Source organism: Eretmochelys imbricata, chromosome 24, assembly GCF_965152235.1.
Source record: "Eretmochelys imbricata isolate rEreImb1 chromosome 24, rEreImb1.hap1, whole genome shotgun sequence".
In the NCBI taxonomy this organism is placed as follows: Eukaryota; Metazoa; Chordata; order Testudines; family Cheloniidae; genus Eretmochelys; species Eretmochelys imbricata.
The window spans coordinates 7,216,616-7,228,993 of record NC_135595.1 but is presented as its reverse complement, the minus strand read 5'-3'; the positions used below and the strand labels follow the sequence as shown (position 1 = coordinate 7,228,993).

The window sequence follows — 12,378 nt, the reverse complement described above, 5'->3', positions numbered from 1 at the left end:
GGAGCACGTGGAGGGTTGGACAGCAAGACCACCCTGCACTCACACTGCAGAGGCACCTCCTGCCCCGTGGGGCTGGGTCCAGCTCCCGGCATTGGCATCTAGTCCACGTGACCACAGTGCCGCTCAGGTTTGGCTGCTCTGCTGCTCTATAGATGGAAACGGAGGGACAGATGTGCCAAACCTGAGTAGGGCTCTGATCACATCGGTCAAGTTGCAAGGCCCGTGCCTAGGAGCCAGGCCCAGCCTCACCTGCCAGGAGCAGCCACTGCAGGGGTCATGGACTTTCCTCCGATTTATGGTCACTGTGAACACCACGCCAAAATCATAGCCTGCATTCTAGCTAAGCTGATTTGCCTGGCCCATAGGACCTTTGCATGGGATGATGCCTATACACCTGTACAAAGCATATCTATGGCACTAGGCCCCCCCAGGTCAGCAAACCTCTGTTAATCTAACTATCTATTTTTTTATCCTCATCACCCTGCTGCAGAGTAGGGAGGAATTATCCCCATTTTACAGCTGGGGAATGGAGGCCCAGAGAGACTTCGGGTAATGTGTTCAGAAGCCCCTAAGTGATTTGGGAAGCAGAGGACCACTTTCAACAGGAACTAAGGCTTGAAAGTCATAGGGATGTAAGTGACCAGCCCTAGGTCACACATGCAGCCTGTGGCAGAGCAGGGATTTGACCCCGAGTGCCTAGCTAGTACCTTGACAGCCATATGTATGGCCTGAAGATCAGCTTGGGATAACAGGAGAGTGGACTCAGCAGAGGATCTGGCCCTGATTTGCACTAGGATTTTATTGGGGCTGAGGTTTAAAAGGGCAATTTGGATGCTCAATGTACCTGAGGAACCAAATTTCTAGCTCCATCAATTCCTTCGCCAGAGGGTTCCACCCCCAGTCCTTTCCTTAATCTACAGTAATAACTAAACACAAAAGCAAAAGTTTTATGTTTGCTAATTTCCCCACTTCCACGGTGCCCCATGAACCTGTTTGTTGGTTTATGCCATCCTTTGCTTAAATCATGTGATATACCTCTTGGTGACTGTTATGTTCACAGCATACAAATAGAAACACCAAATACTCATGCTGGAAGGTTGCAATCTAACATGACTTTTATTCTTCAAATCCAGAATGATAAGAAAAAGTAACCCAAACCAAAGAGAGATGCACAACTCACCCCACCTTGATCTAGGCTGTCTCTTTCCAGACAGACTGCTGCTAGGCTCAGATTGCACACTTCCGCACAGACAGCAAGCAGGACCAGAAAAGCCCCCTGAAATTTAAAGTTACAAATCACAATTTTAACACAGTTTTCATACACCACAGTGAGAGAGCTTATTACCATTTTATTGATGCTAATACCGTCTGACCTTATAAATCCCTGAAGCACAGAAAATATTCTGCCTGAATTGCAGTCAGAAGAAATAATAGGATGCTCATAACAAGACTCACACAAATATTCCACTTGAGACGCACACCATGCTGGTATCCAATCTAAGCTTGAATTTCTTCTCTAATAGATTTTAGAGGCAAAGGGATATCCCCCCACCCCACCCCCAAACCTGGTTTGCTCTGCTGGCACTAAGAGTAAGATTTTGAATGGCTCTTGGCTCTCTTGTTTTCTCATGCATGTTGCCCCACAGATCTTTAAGAGGAAAGAGAACATTTTCCTCTCCATGTGACAAAGTCTTTCATCAAGAAATCCATTAGCTAGCAGGTGCTATGAGGCAGACAGACATCACCTATTCTTTACCGAAGAAAGGCACAAGATGTCTCACCAGATAGTTGAGATGATGCTAGTCTGTCTGAAAAGCACCATGTCAGTGCTAGGTGTTATGATTTCCCTGCCGTCTAGTTGGGATGTTACATTAGGAATGAGATTAGCTAGTCACACTTTCTGATGTTTCCTACTGAAACTGTCGAGCCTAGGACATGGGGTATGTTTCAGCTGCCCTGCTATCCTATTAAGACTTTAATATTAATCAGGTTCTTTTCCAGGAATTCACCAAGCGGCATGAAATGATTCCACCCATGTGTTCATACAGGGGAATATTCATTGCCTCAAGCAGCACAGTCTGAGTTGCATATAATAATTCAGTGTACGACGAGTGAGATCTAGATCTATTTGAGCCACATTGGTCGCAATTATTCCAGAGTGTGAACATCAAAGGGAAGGCAAGGAATTATTTCAGGCACTGTTAGAGGCTGTAACTCGGACTAATGAGATATACGTAATAGGAAAATTTAGCCTGACTGTTATATCTAAGTAAGAATGGTTCCTCTATCAGGTTTTTCTAGGTAGATCTCAAAGCACCTTGCAAAGGGGACTAAATATCATATGGAGGTAAGTATCATTTCCCTAATTTTACAGTTGGAGAAACTGAGGCACAGACAGGGGGAAGTGAACTTGTCTCCAAGGTCATGTAACAAGGCAGAGCTGGGCTGGGCATAGATCTCAGGGCTCCTGACTCCCAGTCTGGTGTCCTCACCACCAGACTGAGCAGTTCTTCCATTGCATTTCGTACTGTACCAAACATGCTGTCGACACTCAGTAAATAATCCACAAAGATCATATCAGGACAAATTTCCGAGCAGCGACGGATCGGGGGAGTCTCCGAAAGTGGATGCGCCACAGTGTAAGACATAGGCTTTGTCTGTTCCAGCTGTCGTAGACATTTAAAACACGCTGCACTGGCTGGGGTAGAGGTAGGAGCTGGGTATGGACTAGCTCAGCTATCGGTAAACTCTCTTTCCGAACTCTCCTGTGACTCAACTCTCTTTTAGATGCCTTTGAGCTGAGACTTTCCAACCTGGTGCCCTCAGTCCTGGAGCATGCTGAGCTTCCCCCCCGTCATTCCTCTGCTCTGCCTGCTCTCTGATTTCACTCCTCCCTGGAGTGCAGTTCTCTAGGACATGGGTGAGGAGGCGTCTGAAGGTCAGATGGATGCTGGAGCCATAGATGAGAATGGGGTCTTTAGTGTTTGGAGCCTAATGACAATCCCTTCTGAGATGTGGAACCAGGAGATGATCTGCACTTGTAGGGTCAAGGACAGCAGTACGGGGAGAAGCATCAGTGCTACAGTCTCCAGGGAAACAGGTCCAGTATCGTATCATCCGATCTAACCTGCCTTCCTGGGTATTTATGCTACATCCCTCACCGTGGGTCAGTGACATCTACTGCAGGCTGGAGGAATAGACAGAATCAGACGGGATGGCTCAGGTGAATGATAACCAATGGGAGTGAGGAGAGGTTTTGGAAACTATTGAGAGGGTGCTTGAGTTGTGGGGCAGACAAGTAAGGGCACTCCCCTGTCACCCACCTTTCCCACCCCCAGCCCTTCTAAAAACCTTCATTTTTCAACCCTCCCAGTGGTGAGAAATGGCTTTCTGGTCAAGCAGCCTGAACCTTCCCCTCCATGCGAGCACAGCAAGGATACAAAAGGGTCACTTGGGGTGAGCCAAAGGGGAAGAACTAGGAGCATCGGGAAGGAAATCAACAGAGGGAACAGCAGGATGAATGGCAGGAATGGCTTCCTGACAGTGAGATCTAACAGATAGTGGAAGAGATGCTGAGGGGCAGAGTTAGAAGCCCCTATCAAGGGGTCTGGACAAAGTACTCGTGATTATAACATAGGGAACAATCCTGCAGTGGCCGGGGGGAGCTAGGGGCCACCCAGTGTAACAGGGTCGTCTCCATCTCTGACTTCTAGGATTCTGTGCCACCCCCTTTAAATAACCTGATTCTATTGCAGCCATCACGGGAGCAGGAGGTCTCAGGCTGAAATGGCTCCATGGAACAATGTCCAGTGCAGGCCGGAAGGATTAGGGGTGGTCTACACTCTTATCAGGTAACTCTGTTGAGCCGTGGTGTGAATTGTTGCTGACATGTCTATGCCAGTAAAAGCCTCCACGTGGATGTAGTTATACTGTGTAAAGGGGCCTTACACCAGCACCGGTTATTTCAGTTCATGAATCAGGAGAAGCTGTGCCAGAAATATTACAGGGCCAAAATTTTGTATAGACAAACCCTTTAAGAACAAAGCGAATTCCAGGTGGCACAGATGGGTGTGTCCAGCCTTCTGAAAGGCCTTTTAATTTCTTAAATTGCCTCGACATTTGCATCAAACCTGTTCTGGGAAAAAGGGAAGCAGCTAGAATCTGACCACGAAATTCAATGATCCACTCATTAGTGGAGTTATTGGGCGGGGGGGGTGGGGAGGGAAAGAAGAGAGATAGAATAACAATGACAGATCATTTTGCAAGGTCATAGAATCATAGAAGATTAGGGTTGGAAGAGACCTCAGGAGGTCATCTAGTCCCCCCCTGCCCAAAGCGGGACCAACCCCAACTAAATCATCCCTCTTCCCTGTCTTCGCACTTCCCTCTCCCTCCATATACAGCAGGGCAGCAGCTCTCAACCTTTCCAGACCACTGTACCCATCTCAGGAACCTGATTTGTCTCGTGTTCCCCCCAAGTTGCACCTCACTTAAAAGCTACTTGCTTACACAATCAGACAAATATAGAAAAGTGTCACAGCTCACTATTACTGAACAATTGCTGACTTGCTCACTTTTACCATAGAATGATAAATTATAAATATTGTACTTATATTTCAGTGTATTGTATAGAAAGCAGTATGAACAAGTCATGGTCTGTCTGAAATTTTAGTTTGTAGTGCTTGTTAGTTTGTTAGACTTCGGTAGTGCTTTTTATGTAGTCTGTTGTAAAACTAGGCAAATATCTAGAGGAGTTGATGTACCCCTGGAAGACCTCTGCGTACCCCCAGAGGTTTGTGTACCCCTGGTTGAGAACCACCTCCACAGAGCATGGAACAACAGGTGCGGAGTGTCGGGGAACATCTCCCTTTGCCCATGAAGTTGCATGGGACACAGAGATCAGAAGCCCATGTTTTGATAGGTGTTTTCTATATTCAGCATCTCTTCTCTCTGCAGGAGACTGTAGGATTGTGTTCTATGCTGGGCTGCCCTGTATTTTCATCCTTCTCCTCATCCAGCTGTTGATCTCGCTCTGGAGAAAGTGCCCCATCAGAGGTAACTCAGTCATAACTCTGACTGCTATGAACACAGCCACTCATCAAACAGCCCTATAACTATCCCTTTGTTTCATCCACCAGGGAGAGCTGTGCAAAGAGCGAATCAAATACCTATCAGGCAGATCCCACAGGTAAACTGTATTAATAACAGGGGACTAGAGCCAGTGTCCTGGCCAATGTCCAACCCTACACTTTGCCTCCTGAATTTTCTGAGGTTTCATGTAAATTTATTCTTCTCTGCTCTTCTAGCGGAAGTGTTGCGTAGGGTTGTTGATATAAAAAAGAACTGCTGGGTTCTACACCAGAGGTGGCTGCAGGTTAGGGATGGTGTAATATTGCAATGTATATGTAACCGTGCCTCAATGGGCCACAACTGAGAAGACCAAATACAGGACAAACTGCTGAGAAATAGGGCAGATACACCCCCCAAAACTGGTGGCTATTCTCCCATAAGATATACCAAACAAGCAACAAAACTTCTGTTTCACCACACTGGCTAACAAGAAGTCAGAAAAGCAGTTTCCTTAGGTATTCCAGGAAGGGCGCCTCCTCCTGGCTGCTCATGGGATTAGCTCCTTCTGGCTCCAATACCCCTTCTGTCATCTCATTCTTGCCGCAGCCCCACTCGCTCTTCTGGACTCTGCACTTTCCTCTTTCTGGCTTGACTGCTCCCTCTTCAGGCCTTGGCCCTCTGGCCAAGTCACTGGGTGTTTCCCCCCTGCCAGGGTATCAAAGTGCCACAGGACAAACTGTCCCAGGGAATCACCAAACCCACTGCCCTGACAGTGCCACTTCCCCAGTGGCTGGGAGGGGAACCTCGGCCTGTCCTCTGCTCCTGGTTCCAGTTCAGGGACTCTTGAGTCAGCAGCTAAGGTCTGCAACGTCCCGCCTTGCTGGGGCTTCCCCGATTCCTTTCCTACTCCGCCTCTCTCAGGCTTTTGCTCCACCACCCTCCGAGGTAAATCCTTCCTTCGGGGCCTGGGTCCCCAGGGTTTCTCCTCTGCCCTGGGCTTCCTCCTTTCCCTCTCTCATGCCCAGAGAGTGACTGCAGCCTTCCTCATTGCAGCCCTTCTCTGCTGCCAGGTTCCTGGCTTTATACCAGCCCTGCCTGCTCCTGCTCATCATCATTCAGGGCTCATTTAGGCCGCCTAGTTCCCCTCAGCTGGGGCCTATCCCTTTAAGTGGCCCCTTCTCAGCCTCATTAACTCCTTCTGGTCTAGTGGGGGTGAACGCCCCCTCACACTCCCTTCAGCAGGATGGGCATTTGCTGCTGACTGAGGGCGACAGAGTCACCTGCTCAGTTTGTTAAGCTACGTCCTGCACTGGAGGAGGTTTCCCATCCAATCACTGACCCTCGGCGGCTTTGCTGCGGCTTTGGGGTCAGTACTTAGATCACAATCAGGCCTGTGTTTTCACATTTTTACTGTCCCTCGTGGTGAGCCACAGGGCTGGGTAGACCTCCAATAACAGACTATAGATAGTAAGGGTCAGACTGTAACACCTGTGCCCACACGGGTGAGAAGTTACAGATGTGAGCAGTCCCTGGAACTTCAGTGGGATCCCTGCTGTGAATAACGGCTCCCCAGGGGGAGTGAGAGGTTCATCGCCTGGCCCCAAATGAAATACAAAGGGCCACCTACTACTCTCAGTGCCCCCCTGTAAACCCAGAGTAACTCCACTGCCTTCAGCAGAGTTCTCCACGGCTGCTACCCCAACAGCAGGGCTGGAGCAGGGACTCTGTGGCCCTAGTGCCCCAGCTCCACAGGGGCTGTTGTCTAGAGGGTTGGTGTAGTGGTGGATTCACTCCCTGCTAACCCCATCCCTCTCCCTTGGGCCACACTGAGCAGAGAGCCAATCTCTGGGGCGTACAGGGAGCGCGTAAGTTACACGCAGGCTCCTGCAATCCCGCCCCCCTTTATGAAGTGACACCGCACTGCTCCTGCGGTCTGGGACCCTCTGCACCCACAGAGGGGTGGAATTTGTCCAGAAACACAGCAAAATGTTGCCATGATACCTGCAGGACAATGTCCTTCATATCACACTAGGAAATCTCCCACCTTCAAGGGTCTAGTTCTTTTTGTGACTTCCTGCTCCGTATAGGCCAGGCGGGCAAGTGAGTTAATCTTCAGATACAGTGTGGAACTGAGCCACATGCAGCAGCAGTGAAGAGCAGTAAGAAGCAGTAAAAACAAACTAACAGCTTTTACAGAAAGTCAACACCTTACAGGATGGTCCTGTCATTGAGATGAGCAGTGAAACAGCTGTGAGTGTCCAGCTTGGATCCCCGTCTGGGCTACGATTTCCCCCTTTTCCCTTTCACTGGTCGCTGCTCTGTGCTCTGGTTGCGATTCCTTGAATCAAACTCCAGTTGGGCATAAGCGGTTGACCCTGTTTGACAACATTCAGCAACATTAGACACCTCCACGCAAGGTTAATTAGCCAAACTTTGATGCAGTTGGACACAACAATCAGTTACATTTAAAAACAGATTGTTTGGAAAGTGGAATTTTAAATAAAGCTTAACAGTGCACATCATTAGCACTGAAACGATCATGGGAATCTTCCTTTAAAAGTCCAGTAGTTGGCTGAAAAAGGAATTTAGGATTGAGACAGTTTTTCATGTACCCAATAACTCCTCTGAGTCTGCGGTTTTCACTCTTTTGCTGAATTTCCATATGAGTCAGAAAAGGCCAAATCCAGGTTTAGCAGAATTACTGGGGCATTGGAATCATCTGCATCCTAAATTCATGCGTTTTGAAGACCCAGTCAATGGCTCATTAGAGGAAATTAAAATTTTTCTTCACCCCTTACAGCTGTTTTCTGATCAATTTAAACCCAGGCCCAGATTATCCTGCCACTTCAATGGGAGTTGTCCATTTATAACTGATGGGCTAACCAGGCCTCTGCTGTGTAATTTACGTCACTGGTTCCATCCCAACGGAATTTGCCCAGCCATGGGAGTTAAACCTGCTTATTTCAGGCAGAAGTTTGCCCTGTGTGATAAAGCAAATGACGAGTGATAGAAATAGAATATTCAGGCATCAGATGCACAGGCGGTTCCAAGCACCGCGCCTGGCTGAATACAGCACTCGTCGCTACAGAAGCGTTGCTGCGTTATATTAATGTAGGAAGGAATAAATGTTCAATGGGGACAAACAGAAGGAAATGAGAGAACTATTTTCAATTATTTTGTGGGAAATCAGCCCCACTATTCATAGGGCTGCTGCTACGTCTCCACACCTGGGACGGACTGTAGTGTGCTGATTACCTGGATTAGAACAGCAGTGACTCCAGGCCAGGCTCAGGGACACCAGCAACACCCCCAGGAACATGGCCACGGCATAGCGCACTGTCTGTGACGCACACCCGCTGGGATGGGCTGTGGAGGAAGCTGACACCAGTGCACGGTCAGGAGGTGAGAATCTTTTTTGAACTTTTTCATTAAACCCTCTGGTTTTAACTTCCAATCCCAGCTCTGTATTCACCTCTCCCCAATAGTTATTATTTAATTCTTTGCAGTGCTCTATAGGTACAATCTGTGTGAAAGCTGCTCTAGAAATCTGAGCTATATTGTCTTGGGGTCCTTTTAATGTCTCAGTTTAGCTTTCCCCAAATAATCTGCAAATCTGCCTACTTTTAATTATGACATAAAATATTCCAGCTTTCTGGGATGGAAAGCTACGTAGAAGCAACTCGGATTGTGCCCACTTGACACCGATTTAGCATCAGAGTCTCCATTAGCCTCAAATATCATATCACTCACCTGCAGGATACCTGGTACTTTTCTTCACACTGTTGCCAGAAGAGTTGAATTTTATTTCACAGGTGAAATTCTTCCCACTGGTCCAGGTGTCCATGGGGATGCTGATGTGATTTATGAGCGTTAAAGATCCATCCTTTGCTTTCAATGAGTGCGTCAGCCCGTGTTCCTGCAGTTCCCCCGAAACACTCCAGGAAACATGGACTGGGCTGGACACTCCATGGATCACACAGGCCAGATTCGCTGTCCCAGTGACTTGACTGCCATGTGGAAATGGGACCAGAAGCATCACCCAGCTGCTCTTGGTATAACTGTCTGAGCAGAAGGAGATGGCAAATTCAGTGTGATGATCAAATGAGCTGCAGTCTGATTAAAGGTATTAATCTTTCACTCAGAGAGACAAGGTGGGTGAGGTAAAAATCTTTCATTGGACCAACTTCTGTTGATGAAAGACAAACTTTCAAGCTGCCACAGAGCTCTCCTTCAGGTCTGGGAAATGTATTCAGAAGGTCATTTTCCAGATCTGAAGAAGAGCTCTGTGTCAGCAAGGAAGCTCGTCTCTCTCACCAACCAAAGTTGGTCCTATAAAAGCTATTACCTCACCCACCTTGTCTCTCTCATATCCTGGGACCAACACAGCTAAAACAACATTGCGTATCTGTCACTAAGACATGAATTCAAAGGAACAAATGTATTGAAGAAGGAAATATTAAATCACCACACAACCCGTAACTAGGATAGAGCTCAATACATAGCTGCACTACCTCGAGGGAAAATTGCAAACAATTTTATAAACTTCTCATTAAATCAAAATATTGTTTCATGCAAACATAACTCTTAGGTTAGCAATAGTCCCAACCTGGGTGCCCTGAACAGTCACAGAGAAACTTCAATTTTGTCACTTTCAGGTTTTACACATATATTTTATAACTATAAATGTTGTTATATTCCTTCTATGCCCAGAGCATTTAATGTTTAGCTGATCTGCTTGGCTTAAAGCATGCTTTCCTTTGAACCATTCAGCAATAACTATGGTATCTTGTCACATTTTAATGGGAACATGAAATATGCTTTGTCAATCAGTTATTAGTCTCCTTAAACAAGCTATGGTTCTTTACCTCCAACAATCAGCGTGGATCCATTCCCAAAAATCAGGTAGCTGCTGTATCTGTATGCACAGTAGTAAATGCCAGACTCAGTCTTTTGGACGTTGTTGATTTCCAGTGTCGAGCTGTGTGTCTCATGTTTGCAAGCAAATTTACTTACATTTTGATCATCCAAACAGCGCTTAATACAGGTGGGTTTCTCACCTTCTCTTCTCAAATACCAAAACATGTTACTTTCTCCCTCCAAGTTTTCTGTGGAAGAACAGTGGATCTTTGCGGTGTCACCAACTTCAACAAACTGGATCCGCTGAGTCTGGTGCAGAAATAACTGCACTCCTAGCACTGGAGAAATAAAATATTGTTCTAGTCAGTGTCCGTCAGGTCTCCAACTGCCACAGATGGAATGGATAGCTCAGCAAAAGAAATTACTTAATCTGATAATGGTTATTCTCTGCATCCCAAATGCTTAGAAAGCTGCTCTAACTTTATACAAGTGAATAGAAATGCAATTAATATCCAGCAAAAGTTTCAAAACATATCATAGATACAGTATTCAACTCTAGTGTCCTACTGATGAGGCTGTTTTCCCAATTTCAGAGCTTAATGCAGAAGTTTTACCTAAAGAAGATAAAAGCAGATATTCGGCAAAGATCATTTTCATAAAAAAGGAGAACAAAATCCTGACACAGTGGCCCAAAGGCTGACGCCGAGTGCACGGCTGCAGTGACTGGGTACAGTGTCTTGGTCATTTCCAGTGAGGGACGCCTCCGAGGAGGATGTGCTGTGGTGATGGGTGGGCTAAAGACTCTGCAGAGGCTACAGCATTTCTTGTAGATTTTCTCTGCGTTCTAGGGGCACAGGGATGTAAATAATAATTCAGAATAATTAAACATCCAGAATATGGATGATGTAAATAAACAAACCCACATGAGTTCGGAGCACAAGCCCCATTGACTTTCAAAGGAAAATGCTCCTAAACCACTTAGGGCCTCCGACAATCCCAATGTAAATCCTGCCCAGCCTTCCATGTTTGGTTTATTGTAGCACAGTTCTTGGTGGCACAATGCAGACATGTAACGGTTGTTGTCTTGTCTTGTCTTGGAGGACTGTTAACCGCACTGCAGATCATGAAAGCTCTGGCATGTGTGAGAAAAAAGACAACATAAGACACGATTTTCAAAATAGTCTAAGTCCCATTTCCAAAAGTGACTTTGGGCCAGATTTGCAAAGGTATTTAGGTGGCTATAAATGCAGACAGATGCCTAGTGGGATTTTCAAACCTGGCTAAGAGGGTTGGGTGCCTCACTCCTACTGAAGTCAATGGCAGTTAAGCGCCACCCCTTGAGTCTAGCAATAAACTGGTTAAAATTAACTGAACGGGGCTGCTTAGAAAGCTGCGTCTGGCTGCACAAAGCAGGGAGAAAGAAAGAAAGTGCATCTGTCAATGTCCCTTCTGAAACATCTGACAATAGAGGGCAATGTGGCCTAGTGATTAGAGCAATTGGCTCAAAAAAGAATAGAATCCCTGGGTGCCTTGGCCATGTCTCCGTAGCCCGCACCCCACTTGTGAGGCTGCTTTGGCTGGCTGCAGCTCCCCTGGATCGATCTGTCACAAACCCCTTCCAGGCAGCTCTCTAATGCTGGGGACCATCTTCCTTCTTCCTTCCATTGCTTTACAATGTACAGTGCTTCAGGGAACGGAAGGTAGGAGCTGATCCTAACAGCAGATGAGCACCCACCACTCCCCTTGACTGTGCTGAATGTGGGAGGTGCCCAGCACATCACAGGAAGTGCCTCAGCACCAAGCAGGATTGGGCCCTTAGTTTATATAGAAATCTCTTTACACACTGTGGGGGTGAAGCGGGGCAGCTGTTTGACAGCCCCACAGCAGCACTGTGCAGTGGCTTCGGACAGGAAGTGAAAAGGAGCAATGTAGCCAACTGTAACTACAGGAGCAATTTTACACTCCTGTAGTTACCAGGGCTGGGCAGAAAATGGATTTCCGACCCCACACAAATTTTCAGAAAACACTGAAACATTTTCCTGTGTTGAACTGGGATGAAAAGTCAAAATCTCAAAAATTTTCTTCAACCAAAAATCATTTTCGGTTTGGGTGAAAGGCAGCGTTTTGAATTTTGAAATGTTTCCTTCTGATTTTGAACATATAATTTTTGACCAAGAAAAAGTAAATTTTTTCCACTATAATTAGTGTATATTTCTAAGCAAGATGTCTTTTTGAACTGGACAACCAGAATGTTTCATTCTGAAATTCTGAAACCTTTTTATCAGGTAAAAATATTAATCAAAACAGACACTTTTCCTATGGAAAACAATTCTTCACTTCAACAAATAGGCATTTTCTGAGAAAGAAATGATTCTTCTAAAGACTCCTGACCAGCTCTTGTAATTACCCACAGGGGAAGTTGGCCAAGGAACCAGAGCCAGATACTTTTGT

The 12,378-nt window shown here is 46.4% G+C and overlaps 1 protein-coding gene across 1 annotated transcript; it reads right to left on the bottom strand.

Moving 5' to 3' along the window:
• Window positions 1-7,350: 7,350 nt before the first annotated feature.
• Window positions 7,351-10,584, bottom strand: LOC144279911 (immunoglobulin kappa light chain-like). Its single transcript, XM_077841614.1, has 4 exons — window positions 10,542-10,584; window positions 9,936-10,265; window positions 8,821-9,132; window positions 7,351-7,445 (listed from the first exon to the last, which is right to left on the bottom strand). Exons 1-4 carry the CDS (start codon window positions 10,582-10,584, stop codon window positions 7,351-7,353), a joined length of 780 nt encoding a protein of 259 aa, XP_077697740.1.
• Between the last annotated feature and the right edge of the window lie 1,794 nt (window positions 10,585-12,378).

What these genes read in the sequence shown, in the direction of transcription:
- LOC144279911 (XM_077841614.1), bottom strand. Translation starts at nt 10,584, where the DNA reads ATGAAAATGATCTTTGCCGAATATCTGCTTTTATCTTCTTTAG. An exon ending in TCTGCTTTTATCTTCTTTAG is followed by an intron (nt 10,266 to 10,541) that starts GTAAAACTTCTG and finishes TTATTTCTCCAG; the next exon opens with TGCTAGGAGTGCAGTTATTT. An exon ending in ATCCACGCTGATTGTTGGAG is followed by an intron (nt 9,133 to 9,935) that starts GTAAAGAACCAT and finishes CCTTCTGCTCAG; the next exon opens with ACAGTTATACCAAGAGCAGC.